The 20,561-nt window shown below is 39.7% G+C and overlaps 1 protein-coding gene across 1 annotated transcript in view; it reads left to right on the plus strand.

The window, feature by feature from the left end:
• The window catches only part of DBT (dihydrolipoamide branched chain transacylase E2), a 54,508-nt gene that overhangs the window by 25,763 nt on the left and 8,184 nt on the right, over window positions 1-20,561 (plus strand). Inside the window, exons 5-7 of the mRNA XM_032301412.1 lie at window positions 4,502-4,623; window positions 14,547-14,763; window positions 16,312-16,478. Of these exons, the coding sequence (XP_032157303.1) occupies window positions 4,502-4,623; window positions 14,547-14,763; window positions 16,312-16,478 (506 nt within the window). The remainder of the gene's footprint in view (window positions 1-4,501; window positions 4,624-14,546; window positions 14,764-16,311; window positions 16,479-20,561) is intronic.

A 20,561-nucleotide genomic window follows, 5' to 3' on the forward strand; every position in this document is an offset into this window, starting at 1 on the left:
AGAACATCTGGCCACCACCACTATATCTAATTAATCCTGATTGAGGAGTCTTGCTATCGTGGGAAAGTATTAAGGAAAGAGAAGGAGGAACATAAGCTATAATAGAATCCTGTCCTTTAAAATCACTGCCTCTCATTGACTGAATACTTTCTCTGTTCTAATGCTGTATATACATTATTTCATGTAATCATGTAGATTGAGTTATCTAGATTATTACTTGCATTTGACATGTGCATCATTGAGACCCACAGAGGTTTAACATCTTGCCTATAATCGCATAGTTAGTAACTGGGGGAACTACAATTTGACCCCAGCTCTGTTTAATTCTAAAGCCCGTAATCCTAGCCACTTTGTTACAGTGAAAATTCTAGTCAGAGACTATGAGTATCAGCTCCATTCTGCTGCTAGAACACTGGGACTGAATTTCTAGCACTGTTTGTATGCACACTTATGAAAATCTGCTATAACAACATAAATAAGGTATCCCACAGAGTTTATAATCTTATTTTTTTAAGATTTATTTAGATAGATAAACAGAGCACGAGTGGGAACGGCAGAGGGAGAGGGAGAGAGTCTTAAGCAGACTCTGTGCTGCGCCTGACATGGGGCTCGATCTCAGAATCCTGAGATCATGACCTGAGCCAAAATCGAGAGGCAGACATCTAACCAACTGCACCACTGAGGCACCACCCTACAAAGAGTTTATAATATTAAAATGTTTATCAGGATTAATAAAGTATTCTGAATTGAAGAAAAGTTCTTTGAGGGGTGCCTGGGTGGCGTGGTTGGTTAGTGTCTGACTCTTGATTTTGACCACATCGGGCTCTGTGCTCAGCTTGGAGTCTGCTTGTCCCTCTCCCTCTGCTCCCCTCCTCCCACCACCTCCCCACCCCTCTCACACTCTCTCTCTCCCTCTCTCTCAAATAAAGAAATAAAAAATAAAAAACCTCTTTAACCTAAAACCATTTATAGGTAAAACCATTTCTCATAGCATGTCGGGACGCCTGGGTGGCTCAGTTGGTTAAGCAGCTGCCTTCAGCTCAGGTCATGATCCCAGCGTCCTGGGATCGAGTGCCACATCGGGCACCTTGCTTGGCAGGGAGCCTGCTTCTCCCTCTGCCTCTGTCTGCTGCTCTGTCTGCCTGTGCTCACTCCAGCTCCTCTCTCTCTCACAAATAAATAAATGAAATCTTAAAAAAAAAAAAAAAGAACATAGCATGTCATTTAATTAAATTATACTCAATGACATAAATTACAGAGTGTAATCCCTGGGCATCGTAAGTGGGCAGTAGTTTATTTAGCTGTAATTTAGTTTTGTTCAGCCAGTTGTAGATTAAACTGATTGAATTAGCTGTTTCAATAATTTGATGTGAAAGAGAAAATGCAGTGGGATCTCATTGGTTTGGGTATCATCAATTCTCAATTTATGATCATTTATATAGGAACTAAAGTTTACATTTGTTCTACAAGGAAAGGTCGTCCTAAGAAGTTTTGCAGAGAGAAAACTTTTTGTGAAAACAAATTGTTTCAAACACCCTTGAATGCTCTGTATTTAAACATTTTCTGTATAAGAATTTCCCCAATTAAGTGAATTTAATCGACTACTTAATGTCATTTTTAGAAATAGTTCTTAAAATACCTAAGAATATTGCAATTTCAGTTTTAATGTTTTTACTAATTCAAATTACTTTTTTATTTAGTTAATCTGAAATAATAGTTCTGTTAGAAATTTGCATCACGGGCGCCTGGGTGGCTCAGTGGGTTAAGCCGCTGCCTTCGGCTCAGGTCATGATCTCAGGGTCCTGGGATCGAGTCCCGCATCGGGCTCTCTGCTCAGCGGGGAGCCTGCTTCCCTCTCTCTCTCTCTGCCTGCCTCTCTGCCTACTTGTGATCTCTGTCTGTCAAATAAATAAATAAATAATCTTTAAAAAAAAAAAATTTGCATCACTTGAGGAATTCTGACATTAAATTGGCAGTTTTTATGACTTATTAAAAATAAATGACTTACTTATAAAATAAAATACATAAAATTTATACAATAAATGACATTTATAAAATAAATGACTTATTAATAAAAATGCTTATTTACCAGAGTTTTTTGTTCTTTTTAAAAATTTAAGGCTTTTAAAACTATGTATTCTAAATCCACTACTGAAAGAATAAAACCCCACATATTATAGTGCTAGAACCATGAAAATCATGTCACTTGGGGGAGTGTTTTGAAATTTTTGTTTAGCCTTAACTCCATCGCCCCTAGAGTCTGTTTCTGTATTGGTAATGTTGAGAACTCTACACTTCATTTCTGTAACAGTGTTGTGATCATAAAAGGAGAAAATATGTGTAAAAACACTTAGAAAATGATTTAAGGTACTGTGTAGTAAGGTGGTATTTTAGTGCTGAAGAGAGCTTTCTTCTAACAACTACCTGACTACTACAAATAATATATAATATGAATGACTTCTTACCGATGAACTTGTCTCATATTTATACCCAAATTATTCTGAAAGGCAGTACTACTTGGTCATATATCGGAATGTTTTCCAGAAAAGCTGAATAGCAATACATTCAGTGATCTTTTGGAAATATATAACCTTTGTATTTGAGCATTATTACATTTCTCATATTACCACAAATACACATTAATTCAGGTTATATTTAGAATTCCTACAATAGGATCACCTTGGTTTCCCTTTGCATCCTAGTTCCTAATGCTCATCTTTCTTATTAATTTCTCCAATAACTTCAACAGATGATACTACAAGGTTTCTCAAATTGCAGCAAAACTATACCTTGAACAATAGGAGCTGTATTCTAGCTTCTGTGAGAAAATTTACCAGGGTCGTGAACTAATGGAAACAACACAGGGTGAAGCAGCCTCAGAATGATTTCCAGTTCTTAATAGTGTCTCAGCTGTGTGAACTTAAGCCAATCCTTTCATCTTTCAAGTGTCAGATTTTTTTAATCCACAGGGTGGGATAATAACACCTATCTTACACAGTTGGAGTGAAGATTAAAATATGACACTGCATATGTAGTGGAGTATTTGACATATAATAGGTAATTGTGGGGAAGGAAAAATAATTCTCCCACTAACCTTCTGAGTTCTTAGCTGAGACTTCCTGTAATAAAAGACAGATTCACTAGAGAAAAACAGATGTTTATTAACATGTATACCTCATCTATACATGGGAGACACCCAGGGAAAGATGAGTAACCCAAAGAAGTGGCTTTAGAGTTTAGGCTTAAATAGCATTTTAATAGGGAAAGGGGAAGTGGGATGTTGGCTTCTTAGGGGAGAGTAAATAGTTTTTCAGGAAGATGAATGGGCCCTTAGAGAACTGATGGGAGGTATGACAGTTTTGGGTCAAAGTTTGAGTGTAGTGCTGACTTCTAGTCTCTCCTATGATGGGAATCAATATTCCCTAGTGGATGAAACTCCTGGGGAAGGGGTTTATGACTATTGAGTTCCTTCTGGAAGATCTGTCTTTAGGCACATGAGAGTTTAGGGAATGCCTTTCCCTGCATTTGCTGTTCTTCAAATGCCTACAGCTCAAAATAATCAGTCCATGAAAGTGGTATGCTCAGGATGGCATATTCTGCTAACCTACATGCTCAGTACAAGTTTTGTTTTGCTTTCCCTTCTGCGCCATTAGGGGAACTTTGAGAGCTCCACTGGGGCCGTTCATAGCCCAGTGAGGAGAAATGAAGAGATTGTCTTTCTGTAGGTACAGCAGTGGAGAATTGTTCCTTGCTCTGAATGGAATGTCAGAGCAAATTCAGTTGCCTGCTTTCAGAGACTTAGTGGCTAATTCACTCATTCCCACAGAGATTTCTGTACAGACTGGATTTCCAAGCATCAGACTTTGACAGTGCAGTGCTCTCTGAAACTTTTTTATTTTTGGTTGCAGAAATTCATGCTAAGAGCCTGAGTTCGTTTTTCATCTATTGGCACTCTAGATTTAGAGACTAGACCAACCACATTAGCATTAGCCATGAAAATAAAATCTTCCTCAGCATTCCTTAAGCCGTATTCAAAGCAGAGAAAAATGTTATGTGCTTTATTATTTTAGGAAGGCATTTTAAGATTGTCACAGATTTTATGGATTCTTTCATGTCATTTGCCTCACATATGATTCTTATTGTATACTATTTAAGTATAAATGAGAACTTTATCAGGGAAGTGTTTAAAATACAAAACATTTAAACATTTATTGAAGAAGCTTTCACTTTTTAACTTGTAGCTGCTGCATGATTCTAAGAGAAATGAAGTAAACACCAGGTAATATAAACATTCCGCAGCTCTAGGTACCAGTACCCCCCTCCCCTCAACCCCTTTTGTTTCCCTCTGTAAAGTTGTGTCTTCCCACTTTGAAGTAGCCTGACTAGTATGCTTTTGATTAGATGTATTAAGTTCAATTTATTTGTATATTATAAGCCACGAAGCTCGTTTTATTTTTTTGTATTTTTCAACTGAAGAGTAAAATTTTACCTTGTTGACCAGATTCAGAAGAAGATGTGGTTGAAACTCCTGCTGTGTCCCATGATGAACACACACACCAAGAGATAAAGGGCCAGAAAACACTGGCAACTCCTGCAGTTCGCCGCCTAGCAATGGAAAACAATGTAAGTTGTCTTAATATTTAAGTGTGAGGTTGCATAGGAAATACACATTTGTATCAGTGAAAAGTTAGCCAACTTTTCTGTGAAGAGATGGCTCAAGTTGAGATTCAAGGAAAATGATAGTGTGTGTTACTGAAAAGTGATTGTTGCAGAAAAGCACCAGTGAGAAATGAGAAACCACAAACTTGTTTCTTGTATTAGTTGAGCAGTGTGGTTTTATTATTTTTCCTTAGAGCCTAAGTAACCCATCTATGGAACACTTGTAGATAGTAGTGTCTTGGATCAGGTCCCCTGGCTGCCAGTTTGAGACAGGGATTTGGATGCATGTGAAGGATCAATTGAGGGGAGGGAACAACTTTTGTAGGAATGAGGGAAGCAGATAGACAAGGGAAGAGACGGAAAATGGGCCAGGCAAGGATGTGGTCTCAAGGATCTCATCCAGTACAATTTCAATGGTTTCATCAAAATGAAACCATTGAAATTGTACTGGTTTTGATGAAACCATTGAAATTGTACTGACTTGAGATGAGGAGACCAGCCTTTTGAATTTCCTCCTGTCCATCATTTGTACTTATCCAGGGCTTGGTGGCTCCCAGGTCCTGGAATCAGTATGTATACATTATCTCATTTAGTTTTTACAGTAATGCTGTAAGTTATGGGGGCTATTTGAGACGTGGAGAGGTGAAGTAACAGGTCCAGGGTCACACAGCTGACATAGTGGTGGAGCCAGGATTCTGAAGTGAGTCTCTGTGACTCCAAAACCAGTGCCCTTACTCCTGATAGAGTGCCTCAGCAGTTACTGCGTCCAATTTTTGAGTCAGACACTGTATACACACACAGTCTTTCTAATCCTCATGGCCATCCTGCAGGGTAGTTTGGATTATCCCCATTTTGCAGATGAGAAAGGGCAGAGAAGTTGATTAATTGCCTCAAACTGAGTTAAGTAGCTAAACTGGGGGTTTGAACACAGCTGTTCTTTTCCAAACTTGGGTTCTTTGCACTATGCAGGGTTTTTGTCTGTTTTTGAGAGAGGTAGTAAGTTACAGTGGGAAAAAACAAAAGCTTACATTTTAAAAGTAAGGTAATGAGTCATTAAAATGTTCATATCCCTTCAGACCCTTATCCTATCATTGGGAGACTATCCCAAGGAAATAATCTAGGATATATTCTTTTAAGTCTTTTATATAGCCAAAAGTGAGACGGCACATACGGGTTCAGAATGAGGAATATGCTTAGGTAAATTATGTTAAAGATTTATTTATTTATTCAAGAGAGAGAGAGAACAGGGGAGGAGCAAACAGAAAGGGATAAGCAGACTGCCCTGAGCACAGAGCTCAAAGTGGGGCTTGATCCCAGAACTCTGAGATCATGACCCAAGTTGAAGGCAAGAGTCAGGGCACTCAACCAGCTGAGCCACCCAGGTGTCCCTGGGTTAATTATGTTTTAAACCCTTAATGAAAATTTATGTAGCAGTTAAATGTGTTCAGATATGAAGACTATTTGGCATAATAGAAAATAGAAATAATATGGAACACTACATTGTTAAGGGCATCAGATGAAAGATTGATATTATGTATTACTTTGAAAGTTATAAGTATTTTACTAATGTTGTTCTTAATTATATAGAAAAACCTCTGGGGTACCTGAATGGCTCAGTCAGTTAAGCATCTGCCTTTGTCTCAGGTCATGATCCCAGGGTCCTGGGATTAAGCCCCACATTGGGATCCCTGCTCAGTGAAGAGCCTGCTTCTCCCTCTGCCCAGACCCCTTTATGCTCTGTCTTGCTCTCTCACTCTCTCTATCTCAAATAAATAAATAAAATCCTAAAAAAAAAAAAAAAGGCAAAACTATCTGTAGCAGTGCCTGATTTTGCTTTCCTATACCATTTCTTAAAGATGTATATAATAAATGGAATATTTGTATAATTACCAAAAATTACTAGATTACTTATTGTAAATCACCTTTTTTTTTTTTTGGCAGTTCACATATTTATGAATTGGGTTTGTTTTAAAATTAAAAGCCAGTGGCATTTACAGTTATTTGAAATTACCTAAAAATTATTTGAATCCTCAGAATTTTTTTTATATACTAAATGTTTGACATGATAATATCCTTTATTCTTCTGAAGTCACCCTTAGAGAAGCACTAATACAAATGATGCAGGACTTAACCCTGAGAAATTAATAAATACACAATAAGTATGAGGCTATCATCTAAGCTTATGTCTTTTTATTTAAACAGAATGAAATTTAAAGAGAATATTTTATTTCTGTACCAAACATGGAAGGGATTAAATAAAGCCTGATCAAAGTGTTTCCACAGAGAATCATGATCCTTTTAGGTTCCAGGACCCAGTTCCACTGGGTGTATTGGGGGCGGGGGTTTGGGGCGGGGATGGTTCCCACATCAGCAAGCAATTCTCTGGACATCAACTGAGTATCCTACAATTCAGGTCAGTTCTGCATGGTCTGTCAATAGTGTCAGAATTGACAGGTTAATGATTCATTCCTGCAAGACTGCCCACCCTCCCCCACAACAGTTCAGATGCTCTCAAGCCAGGTTATCATCTATGCTTCTGACCAGCTGGCTACAGATAGGAGTTTCCATTGACCTCCTCCAACTCAGCATGCCAGTCACAAACCCAAGTTATTACCTGTCCTTCTGACCTGTTGGCCCTCTCTTTGGATTTGATTAATTTGCAAAAGCAGGTCACAGAATTTAGGAACCCCATTTACTCACTAGATTACCAATATATTATAAAAGAATACAGGGGCGCCTGGGTGGCTCAGTCATTAAGGTCTGCCTTCAGCTTAGGTCATGATCCCAGGGTCCTCGGATGGAATCCCACATGAGGCTCCCTGCTCTTTGGGAAGCCTGCTTCTCCCTCTCCCCATCTCCCTGCTGTGGTCCCTCTCTCGCTCTCTCTGTCAAATAAATAAATAAAATCTTTAAAATAATAATATAAATAATACAATTCCAGAACGGCCAAGTGGAGGGACACAGAGGATATGTGGAAAGAGGCATAGGGGATCCATGCCCTTTCCAGGTGTGCCACTCTCCCCAAATCTCCACGTGCTCACATCCTGGAGGCTCTCTAAACACAGTTCTTATTGGGTTTTCTTTGAAGGCTTCACTACATGCTTAGGACTGACTGAATCATTGTCCATTGACAACAGAACAAATTCAACCTCCTGCCCTTCTGCCCTTCCCAGATTTGGAGTAGGGGTACTGAAAATTTTAAACGTCTAGTCGCATGTTGGTTCCCCTGATAACCAGCCTCCATTTTTAGTTTCCCAGGGTCTTCCTAAAGTTAATTAACATAACAATAGAGACCTCTTTTCACAGGCCCTTTCAAGGGTTTTAGGAGCTCTGTGCTGGAAATGGGGAGGAAGACAAAAAATATACTTATTATAAATTATAATCTCATAATGATTGTGTAGTGGAAAGTGGAATTTTGTCATTTGTTATTATGTAGAAACAATAAGGGGCACCTGGGTGGCTCAGTCGGTTAAGCATCTGCCTCTGGCTTAGGTTGTGATCCCAGGGTCTTGGGATGTATCCCCTGTCTGGCTAGCTGCTCAGTGGGGAGTCTGCTTTTTCCTCTCCCTTTACCCTTCCCCCTCTTCATGCTCAATCTGTGTGCTATCTCTCACTCTCTCTCAAATAAATGAAATCTTTAAAAAGAAAAACAACAACAGAAAAGAAACAATAAAACACACATTTGACACTTGGGCTGAGAAAGTCAGTAAGTTTAAATTTACTAGTAAAATTGCAGTGTTTTATACTTATCTTAAACAACTGTGAGAAAAAAGGCTAAGAGAGCTTTTGTATGGTGATTATTTTAACTGTTACTAGTTTACTGTTGGCTGAGTTGTCTCAAACATGCTATAAAGGCATATACATGTGTTGCATCTTTCCCGGTGTCAGCTTTATTCAATCACAAAACAAGGTTAAGATCATTGTAAAGTAAGTTCAGGATTCCAAACTCTGACATTTTACTATGCATTTAACCTGGCTTCATACACGTCACAGAAAGCAAAGTATGATATAAAGTCATACAACAAACAAAATACAATAAGGGTAAGAAGTTAACAAACCAAACACTAAGTAAGCCCCTGAGTGCACCGTTGAGAGGAGGATGCCATCTGGTCTGGGTCAGCTCTCCGCACATGCTGCTTACTGTGTGCAGGCAGTGCAGGATCTCTTAGTTCAGAAAGCAGCTGGGCGAACTTTTGGTGGCAGTTGCCTTTTTAATGCAGTCAGATAAGGAAGGGTCTAGCATCTGAAGAGTCTGTTTGCTACAGAGGTCTAACCTTTTTATTTGTTTTTTATTTTTTTAAAGGATTTTTTTTTTAAGATTTTGTTTATTTATTTGAGAGGCAGAGATCACAAGTAGGCAGAGAGGCAGGAAGAGAGAGAGGGAAGCAGGCTCCCTGACAGCAGAGAGCCCGATGTTCCTGGGATCATGACCTGAGCCGAAGGCAGAGGCTTCAACCCACTGAGCCACCCACGCACCCTAAGGTTTTGGTTTTTTGAGAGAGAGATTGAGATAGTACAGGTGGGGTGAGGGGCAGAGGGAGAAGCCAGACACCCTGCTGAGCAGGGATCCTGACATGGGGCTCGGTCCCAGGACTTGGAGATTCTGACCTGAGCCAAAGGCTGATGCTTAACCAACTGAGCCACCTGGGTGCCCCACGGTCTAACCTTTTTAAAACTTCATTAATCTTAGGCCTTGGCAGGCTTCTTCTGATTCTAATAACTTCTAGTTCCTGGTTCTTCCAGGTTTGCATGACTTTACTGATTATTAGTCCTTAGAACTGTGCTGGTTTTCCTGATTTCCTGTCTTAGCTGCAATGCCTTTGGCTGATTATGTCATTGCTTGACATGGGCTCTCTCTTGCTCTCTCTACAGAAGGTCAGAAACATTGGTCTACATTTGCTATAGTGTTTAAGTCTTTAAATTTTCAGTTCTCCTTAGTCTCCAGAAATTTAAAAACAAAACAAAACAAAATCTATTAAGAACTATGCAAGAAGTTTAAAAGTAATTGATTGCTTATAAAATATAAGTTTTCATAGGTATGGATTATATACAATGTAGATACTGCATTGTTACCACCCGGGCAAATGAATTGTATATACAAAAGTAATGAATAAAAAAGTAACAATGACTATATACAGAGGATAGCTATAGTTTAAGAGCATTCTATTAAGATGATAAAAATGTTATTTCTTTGTACAAATTTGTAGTGGACAGAGATTATTTTTACCTTCAATTGATTAAATTCTGTTTAGAGACCTTAATGATGAATATATTTATTTCTAGATAGTTTTTGATGTCAGAAAATGTTGGGGTTCAGAGCAAACAGTCTTAAGACATCTTTGGTGCAAAAAGGTGGTTTTATTAAAGCACAGAGACAGGACCCATAGGCAGAAAGAGCTGCACTGGGGCCATGAGGAGTGGCTGATTATACTTTCAAGTTGGGAGGGGGTTAGGGATAGCTTAAGACTCTAAGGAATCTTGAAAGCAAGGTTTCCAGGACCTTGAGGGGATAAATTAACCATTGTTAGGAAAAGATCATTTATTTCTAATAAAACTCTAGTCATGAGCCCCTTCAGATGTTTATCAGTGGGCCGTATGCTTGGGGGATGACTGCCAACATACATCTTGAGGGGCAGAGATAAAGGGAGTTTCCAAAGGAATTTTTAAAAAATAATTTATTTATTTATAAACATATAATGTATTTTTATCCCCAGGGGTACAGGTCTGTGAATCGCCAGGTTTACACACTTCACAGCACTCACCAAAGCACATACCCTCCCTGGTGTCCATAACCCCACCCCCTTTCGCCCGATCCCCCTCCCCCCAGCAACCCTCAGTTTGTTTTGTGAGATTAAGAGTCACTTATGGTTTGTCTCCCTCCCAATCCCATCTTGTTTCATTTATTCTTCTCCTACCCCCTTAACCCCCCATGTTGCATCTCCACTTCCTCATATCAGGGAGATCATATGATAGTTGTCTTTCTCTGCGTGACTTATTTCGCTAAGCATGATACCCTCTAGTTCAATCCACATCGTCGCAAATGGCAAGATTTCATTTCTTTTGATGGCTGTGTAGTATTCCCTTGTGTATATATACCACATCTTCTTGATCCATTCATCTGTTGATGGACATCTAGGTTCTTTCCATAGTTTGGCTATTGTGGACATTGCTGCTCTAAACATTCGGGTGCATGTGCCCCTTCGGATCACTACATTTGTATCTTTAGGGTAAATACCCAGTACTGCAATTGCTGGGTTATAGGGTAGTTCTATTTTCAAAATTTTGAGGAACTCCATGCTGTTTTCCAGAGTGGTTGCACCAGCTTGCATTCCCACCAACAGTGCAGGAGGGGTCCTCTTTCTCCGCATCCTCGCCAGCATCTGTCATTTCCTGACTTGTTAATTTTAGCCATTCTGACTGGTGTGAGGTGATATCTCATTGTGGTTTTGATTTGTATTTCCCTGAGGCCGAGTGATATGGGGCACTTTTTCATGTGTCTGTTGGCCAGCTGGATGTCTTCTTTGCAGAAATGTCTGTTCATGTCTTCTGCCCATTTCTTGATTGGATTATTTGTTCTTTGGGTGTTGAGTTTGCTAAGTTCTTTATAGATTTTGGACACTAGCCCTTTATCTGATATATCGTTTGCAAGTATCTTCTCCCATTCTGTCAGTTGTCTTTTGGTTTTGTTAACTGTTTCCTTTGCTGTGCGAAAGCTTTTGATCTTGATGAAACCCCAATAGTTCATTTTGGCCCTTGCTTCCCTTGCCTTTGGCGATGTTCCTAGGAAGATGTTGCTGTGGCTGTGGTCGAAGAGGCCAGTGTTCTCCTCAAGGATTTTGATGGATTCCTTTCTCACATTGAGGTCCTTCATCCATTTTGAGTCTATTTTCATATGTGGTGTAAGGAAATGGTCCAATTTCATTTTTCTGCATGTGGCAATCCAGTTTTCCCAACACCACTTATTGAAGAGGCTGTCTTTTTTCCATTGGACATTCTTTCCTGCTTTGTTGAAGATTAGTTGACCATAGAGTTGAGGGTCTATTCTGGGCTTTCTATTCTGTTCCATTGATCTATGTGTCTGTTTTTGTGCCAGTACCATGCTGTCTTGATGATGACAGCTTTGTAATAGAGCTTGAAGTCCTGAATTGTGATGCCACCAACTTTGGTTTTTTTTTTCAATATTCCTTTGGCTATTCGAGGTCTTTTCTGGTTCCATATAAATTTTAGGATTATTTGTTCCATTTCTCTGAAAAGAAATGGGTGGGATTTTGATAGGGATTTCATTAAATGTATAGATTTCTTTAGGTAGCATAGACATTTTCACAATATTTGTTCTTCCAATCCAGGAGCATGGAACATTTTTCCATTTCGTTTTGTCTTCCTCAATTTCTTTCATGAGTGCTTTATAGTTTTCTGAGTATAGATTCTTAGCCTCTTTGGTTAGGCTTATTCCTAGGTATCTTACAGTTTCGGGTGCCATTGTAAATGGGATTGACTCCTTAATTTCTCTTTCTTCTGTCTGGTTGTTGGTGTAGAGAAATGCAACTGATTTCTGTGCATTGATTTTATATTCTGAAACTTTACTAAATTTCTGTACAAGTTCTAGAAGTTTTGGAGTGGAGTCTTTTGGCTTTTCCACATATAGTATCATATCATCTGCAAAGAGTGATAGTTTGACTTCTTCTTTGCCGATTTGAATGCCTTTAATTTTTTTTGTTGTCTGATTGCTGAGGCTAGGACTTCTAGCACTGTGTTGAATTACAGTGGTGATAATGGACGTCCCTGCCGTGTTCCTGACCTTAGCGGAAAAGCTTTCAGTTTTTCTCCATGAGAATGATATTTGTGGTGGGTTTTTCATAGTTGGCTTTGATAATATTGAGGTATGTGCCCTCTATCCCTACACTTTGAAGAGCTTTGATCAGGAAGGGATGCTGTACTTTGTCAATTGCTTTTTCAGCATATGGTTCTTGTTCTTTTATTGATGTGTTGTATCACATTGATTGTTTTGTGGATGTTGAACCAACCTTGCAGCCCTGGAATAAATCCCACTTGGTCGTGGTGAATAATCCTTTTAATGTGCTGTTGAATCCTATTGGCTAGTATTTTGGTGAGAATTTTCGCATCTGTGTTCATCAAGGATATTGGTCTGTAGTTCTCCTTTTTGATGGGATCCTTGTCTGGTTTTGGGATCAAGGTGATGCTGGCCTCATAAAATGAGTTTGGAAGTTTTCCTTCCATTTCTATTTTCTGGAACAGTTTCAGGAGAATAGGAATTAGTTCTTCTTTAAATGTTTGGTAGAATTCCCCTGGGAAGCTGTCTGGCCCTCGGCTTTTGTTTGTTTGGAGATTTTTGATGACTGTTTCAATCTCCTTACTGGTTATGGGTCTGTTCAGGCTTTCTATTTCTTCCTGGTTCAGTTGTGGGAATGCATCCATTTCTTCCAGATTGTCAAATTTGTTTGCGTAGAGTTGCTCATAGTATGTTCTTATAATTGTTTGTATTTCTTTGGTGTTAGTTGTGATCTCTCCTCTTTCATTCAGGATTTTATTTATTTGGGTCCTTTCTCTTTTCTTTTTGATAAGTCTGGCCAGGGGTTTATCAGTCTTATTAATTCTTTCAAAGAACCAGCTCCTAGTTTCGTTGATTTGTTCGATTGTTTTTTTGGTTTCTATTTCATTGATTTCTGCTCTGATCTTTATGATTTCTCTACTCCTGGTGGGTTTAGGCTTTCTTCCTTGTTCTTTCTCCAGCTCCTTTAGGCGTAGGGTTAGGTTGTGTATTTGAGACCTTTCTTGTTTCTTGAGAAAGGCTTGTACCGCTATATATTTTCCTCTCAGGACTGCCTTTGCTGTGTCCCACAGATTTTGAACCGTTGTGTTTTCATTATCATTTGTTTCCATGAATTTTTTCAATTCTTCTTTAATTTCCTGGTTGACCCATTCATTCTTTAGAAGGATGCTGTTTAGTTTCCATGTATTTGGGTTCTTTCCAAATTTCCTCTTGTGATTGAGTTCTAGCTTCAGAGCATTGTGGTCTGAAAATATGCAGGGAATGATCCCAATCTTTTGATACCGGTTGAGATCTGATTTATGACCCAGGATGTGATCTATTCTGGAGAATGTTCCATGTGCACTAGAGAAGAATGTGTATTCTGTTGCTTTGGGATGAAATGTTCTGAATATATCTGTGATGTCCATTTGGTCCAGTGTGTCATTTAAGACCTTTATTTCCTTGTTGATCTTTTGCTTGGATGGTCTGTTTATTTCAGGGAGGGGAGTGTTAAAGTCCCCTACTATTATTGTATTATTGTCGATGTGTTTCTTTGATGTTGTTATTAATTGGTTTATATAGTTGGCTAGTCCCATGTTAGGGACATAGATATTTAAAATTGTTAGATCTTCTTGTTGGACAGACCTCCAAAGGAATTTTTATACGTTAAAGACAACTTACGGAGTCCTGGGGTTGGGAGAATGTTAAGCTAAGATTGCCTTTTGTCCTTAGCAAAGTATTAACATCAAGGCAGCTGAGTTCTTAGAGGAATGTCACTCTGCCTGTCTCAAGGACTTGTCAGTGGGCCGTAAGTAGTAAGGAAATTAATTTTTTTTTTGCCTTTTTTTCCCACATTGGTTTAATTTTTTTTTAAAGATTTTATTTATTTATTTGACAGACAGAGATCACAGGTAGGCAGAGAGGCAGGCAGAGAGATAGGAGGAAGCAGGCTCCCTGCTGAGCAGAGAGCCCAATGCGAGGTTCGATCCCAGGACCCTGGGATCATGACCTGAGCTGAAAGCAAAGGCTTTAACCCACTGAGCCACCCAGGCGCCCCTGATTTAATTTTTTAACATTAATACGTGTCTTCTTCTTCTATTTTTTTTTTTTTTAATAGATTAAGCTGAGTGAAGTTGTTGGCTCAGGAAAAGATGGCAGAATACTTAAAGAAGATATTCTCAACTATTTGGAAAAGCAGACTGGAGCTATATTACCTCCTTCGCCAAAAGCTGAAATAGTGCCACCTGCACCAAAACCAAAAGACAGAACTATTCCTATACCAGTATCAAAACCTCCAGTGTTCATAGGCAAAGATAAAACGGAACCCATAAAAGGTAATAATAGTAATGTAGGGCACTACTACAAGTTATTGGGGGAAATTTACTTCTGTAGATCCAGGTGTATAGAATATGGTGTTTTCAATTCCTACTGAAGGGAACGTTTAAGTTGATCATACTTTTTTAAGTGGTGAAATAGCATAGTTTTTCCAGGAAATGCTTTAATCTCTACTGTTAATTTCTGAAGAGTATTATGTGAGCAGGTTTTTTGGAATATAAGTTTATATACTAATAGTTGTTCTTTTTAAACACTCAGTATGTTAGGGGTGCCTGGGTGGCTCCGTGGGTTAAAGCCTCTGCCTTCGGCTCAGGTCGTGATCCCAGGGTCCTGGGATTGAGCCCCACATCGGGCTCTCTGCTCCGCAGGGAGCCTGCTTCCTCCTCTCTTTCTGCCTGCCTCTCTGCCTACCTGTGATCTCTGTCTGTCAAATAAATAAATAAAATCTTAAAAAAAAAAAAAGACTAAGTATGTTATAAATGTAATTTTTAGTCAGCTTCAGAATAATTAGGTGTGATTTGTTACCTATAAACTCTTAGGATGATTAACTTCCAGAAGTGTGGCTTTGCAAGAAAGCCAGTAAGTAAATACATGACTTGTATCCTTTTGTATTTTTTTAATATGCCCCAGCATTAAGGGCACTTACCTCTTAATATCATTACACTTGACATTGGGTACTATGCTGCAGTCAGTGCTCCAGCATTGGAATTAATGTCTTTTAATTACATAATGAAGATGGTGGCCTTGAGAGGGAGAGTAGGGTTGAAAAAGTAAATGACATTAGAAAACCCTCCATTTTAGTAAAAAGGTTTAAAGGATTTAAGAATTTAAAAATATGTGCCTAGGGGCGCCTGGGTGGCTCAGTGGGTTAAGCCTCTGCCTTCAGCTCAGGTCATGATCTCAGACTCCTGGGATCCAGTCCCGCACTGGGCTCTCTGCTCCTCAGGGAGCCTGCTTCCTCCTCTCTCTCTCTCTCTCTCTCTCTCTGCCTGCCTCTCTGCCTACTTGTGATCTCTGCCAAATAAATAAATAAAATCTTAAAAAAATAAAATAAAATAAAAATATGTGCCTGGGTGGCTCAGTTGGTTAAGTATCCCACTCTTGGTTTCAGCTCAAGTCATGGTCTCAGGGTCATGAGATTGAACCACCTTGGGCTCTGTGCTCGTGCAGAGTCTGCTTGAGAGTTTCTCCCTCTGCCCCTCCCCCCACTAGGGCATGCATGCTCTCTTGTGCTCTCTCTCTCAAATAAATAAATAACCATTAAAAAAAAAAGAATTTAAAAATATATGTCAATTTGGGATTCTGGGTGGGGCAGTTGGTTAAGCATCCCACTCTTGGTTTTAGCCCAGGTCATGGTCTCAGGGTTGTGAGATTGAGCCTGCCTTGGGCTCCGTGCTCAGCACTGAGTCTGCTCAGAGATTCTCTCTCCCTGGTCCTCCCCCGTGTACACACTCATGCATGCATGCTTTCTATACCTCTCTCTCAAATCTTAAAATATATATGTATTCAATGTTAATGTTAAAATATATATATTTAATGTTTTCCAGGCTTTCACAAGGCAATGGTCAAGACCATGTCTGCAGCCCTGAAGATACCTCACTTTGGATATTGTGATGAAGTTGACCTTACTGAATTGGTCAAGTTAAGAGAAGAATTAAAATCCATTGCTTCTGCTCGTGGAATTAAACTCACCTTTATGCCCTTCTTCCTAAAGGTGAGGTTTCGTTCATTTCAAACAGGGCTTGAATAGGACATTAAAATTTTATTTTGCAAATATGCAATGTGTTAACTATGGATTTAGATAAAAATACTACTTCTCACCACATCATATAGTTAGAAAAATGTATAAGTGCATTATTTCTTTGTTTCTTAGGAATTTATAAAATTAAAATTTGTGTCTTTTTTTTTTTAAAAGATTTTATTTTTATTTGTTTGACAGACAGAGATCACAAGTAGGTAGAGAGGCAGGTGGGCGGGTGGGGGGAAGCAGGGTCACCACTGAGCAGAGAGCCCAATGTGGGGCTCGATCCCAGAACCCTGGGATCATGACCTGGGCCCACGTCAGAGGCTTTAACTCACTGAGCCACCCAGGTGCCCCTGTGTCATATTTTTATCAGCTCATCTCTCAGTCAGATAGTGGCTTGTCTTGCCAGTTAAATAAAGCCTTTAATTCTGAAAGGATCACTCCAGCAAAATCCTGATTTGAACAAAAACAGGACTTGGTGTTGATCTTGCATAGATCACTGATATGTATCATTTTCATTTATTCAACAAACTTAATTGGAGGGTCATCATTTCTTGGCCTTGTGACTGGTATAAAACCAGACTATCAGCTGACCGTAGGCAGCTCCTCAGTATCTCACTCATATTAACAACCATTTATGCAGCAGGTGTCATGTGGCCGACCATGTACTGAGCATGCTATATACATCATCTCTTATAATTTTCAGAATAACCCTGGCATGCAGATATTGCTATTCCCACTTTCCATTTAAGAAAATTAGGAATTTCTCAACTTCTCTAAGTTGAGAAACTTGTCAAGGATATATAGCTAAGTGGAGAAGCTAAGTTTCAGGTTCTAGTCTGTTTTACTCAGAAATACATATTGGTCACTCCAGCCCTTTCTCCATACTGCACCCAGACGAACTTTTCATTTCTATAAATGAAAACAGTGTATTATTCCCTGATTCTTTCCAGTGGTCTCTTCATTGTCCTCAGGTTAGTTTCTAAACCCCTTAATTTGGCATATAAATAGGATTGCAAGTCTCTGCTTCCTACCTCTCCAGCTTCATCTCTCAGGCACTCCTTCTGGGTTTGTTTTTTGGTTTTTTGGCGTTGTTTTTTTCCAGTTTTATTTTGTTTTGTTTTGTTTTGTTTTGTTTTGTTTTCAGAGAGAAAGAGAGAGAGCACAAGCAGGGGGAGCAGCAGGGAGAGGCAGAGGGAAAAGCAGGCTCCCTGCCAAGCACGGGAGCCCACTACGGGTCTCCATCCTGGGACCATGGGATCATGACCTGAGCTGAAGGCAGACACTTAACTGACTGAGCCACCCAGGCACCCCTCCTTCTGTTCTGGTCAGATTAAGCCTGCATAGTTGTTGGACTAGGTGACTTCATGTGAAATGCCCCCTCCTCCTTTGATCAAATACCTGCCCATCCTAAAGGCCAAATTCTGTTTGGGAACAGCCTCCTCCAGAAGCTGTCTGTGGCTGTCACAGTTTGAGTTCGATATTCCTCTTGCCCATTGCAGTTCATCTCAGTGCAGTGCGAGTGCTGCTCAGTTTTCTCTTACTGCGCGCTGAGCTCACAGGGCCCAAACTGGTCTTTACCTCCTTCGTTTCAGCTGCTAGCTGAACAACTAAGTGACCTATGAACATGGGATGTAATAGATGTCTATAAATGAGACGCCTGGGCTATGTTTTAGCTATAGAGTCATTTTTAGAGACACAGTCATCGAATCAGGTGGATGAAATTACCCACATGGTGTGCAAGGGAGGAGAGAAGGCTAAGGAATTTACATCAGTGTTTAAGGGATAGATAGAAGTGGATTTGGCAAAGACAGTAGAAGAGAGTAAATGGATCAACGGTATGACGACAGAAAAACCAGGCAAGTGTCTCCTAGAAGCCAAAGTGTATCTCTTGGTGTATAATGGACCACTCCTAAGTTTAAGTGTTTTGGAACAACAGCCATTTATTATTTCTCATGAATCCACAGGTAAGCAGGGCCAGTCTGCTGATCTTGGCAGAGCTCACTTCTGTGTCTACAGACAGCTAGTAGGTTGGTGTAGGTGGGCTAGTGTAAGATGGCCTTGGCAGGGATGACTCGTTTCTCTCCCTTATGTCTTTCTCAGCTCTGCAGCATGCTAGCCTGCACGTGGTTTAATAGTACTATTAGGGATGAAGAGGAAGCAGAAATACTTCAGCACTTTTTCCAAGCTCTCCTGTATCACGTTTGTTCTTGTCTCATTGACAAAGCAAGTCACGTGACTGAGCTCAGAGTCAGCTTGCACAGAGCACCACCAAAGGGCATGGATACAGGAGAGGCATGAACCATTGGGGCCATTCACTCTGCCACTCATGCCAAGAGAGAAGAAAAATGTTGTGATGGGGATGCCTGGCTGGCTCAATTAGTAGAACATGGGACTCTTGATCTCAGGGTTGTTGGTTTGAGCCCCATGTTGAGTGTGGAGATTACTTAAAAATGAATTTCAAAGCCCTTTAAGAAAAAAGTTAGGGTGGGAATAGGCTATTGGATTAGTAATTAAGAGGTCATGAGTAGAAGTGCCTGGATGGCTCAGTGGGTTAAAGCCTCTGCCTTTGGCTCAGGTCATGATTCCAGGGTCTGGGATCGAGCCCCATATCGGGCTCTCTGCTCAGCAGGAAGCCTGCTTCCCCTTCTCTCTCTGCCTGCCTCTCTGCCTACTTGAGATCTCTATCTGTCAAATAAATAGATAAAATCTTAAAAAAAAAAAAAAAGGTCATGCATGGCCTTAGTCAGGGCTGATTGAATAAAATATTGTTGAGGTCGAAGCTTGACTCCAGTTGCTTGGTGGATGAATAGAAATCAAGGAAGAGGAGATGCTATAAATATCTGGTAAAAGGCAGATGAGCATAGGCACAGAGGGCAGGTATGGTGGTAGTTTGGGGTAGATTAAGGAAAGATTCCATCTGCCCTCTTCCCTTCCTGGAAAAACTGGAACAGATCTGAGGCTGAGGGAAAGCTGGAAAATGGAGAGTTAAAAATATGTGAGTGACAAATGACAAAAACATATGAGTAAAAACTGGCGACATCTGTTTTGAAGGAAGGGGAGACCAGCTTTTTATTTTTTATTTTTAAATTTTATTTATTTATTTGAGAGAGAGAGAATGAGAGCATGAGAGGGGAGAAGGTCAGAAGGAGAAGTAGACTCCCCATGGAGCTGGGAGCCCAATGCGGGACTCGACCCTGAGACTCCAGGATCATGACCTGAGCCAAAGGCAGTCGCTTAACCAACTGAGCCACCCAGGTGCCCCGAGATCAACTTTTTAATATGCTGAATTTATTTTATTATCATTTGTCTTCATCGTTTTAGTCTGAATGAAATACCTGATCTTTATTTTGAGAATAAAATTTAGTGTGCTTTGTTTTAAAATGACATTTTTTCTGCCTATATATAGTTTCAGAACATCCAGGAAATACTAGAATGTATTGTATAGGGAAGAAAATAACTTCTTATTGAGGGACTCACCCCCACCTTGTTTTTTCTTTTACAAAATTTGGACTGTACTCAAAATTCTGTTAACACTTAACCTTAATCATGGATTTTTATATAAAGAAGATTAAATTTACAGTTGTCAAATCAAATGCTTAGTAAAACTTGCCTTAACTCTCTAGTTCAAGGAAATGATTTTTTTTTCCACCACTGACCCCCAGACAAAAATAACACTTAACACAGTGCTGGTAAAGAATTCTTTATTGGACTAGATGAAGGCCAGGATGGGGAGGGGGGTGGATTTCAAGGACAGTCTTAAGCATTTTTACTTACCTATTTTTTAAATGTAATACAAGGCATGACAACCAAATTCAGTGTGTGAGCTTTGATTAGATCCTGGATGGGCAGAAAAACAGGGTATAAAGAACATTTGGGGGACAGTTAGGATAATTTGAATATGGACAGAAGAGGAATGGTACCGAGTAAGAAGAAGAAAAAGGAAAAAAGATGAAGGGAGAAGAAAGCAGAGGAGGGAAACAAAAATCCACCAATTTGGCAAGGTAGCCAGTAAGTAAATGTTCACACCAGCTCTGCCCTTCACTTGGCCAA

The sequence above is a fragment of the Mustela erminea genome, chromosome 10 (genome assembly GCF_009829155.1).
Source record: "Mustela erminea isolate mMusErm1 chromosome 10, mMusErm1.Pri, whole genome shotgun sequence".
Taxonomy (NCBI): domain Eukaryota; kingdom Metazoa; phylum Chordata; class Mammalia; order Carnivora; family Mustelidae; genus Mustela; species Mustela erminea.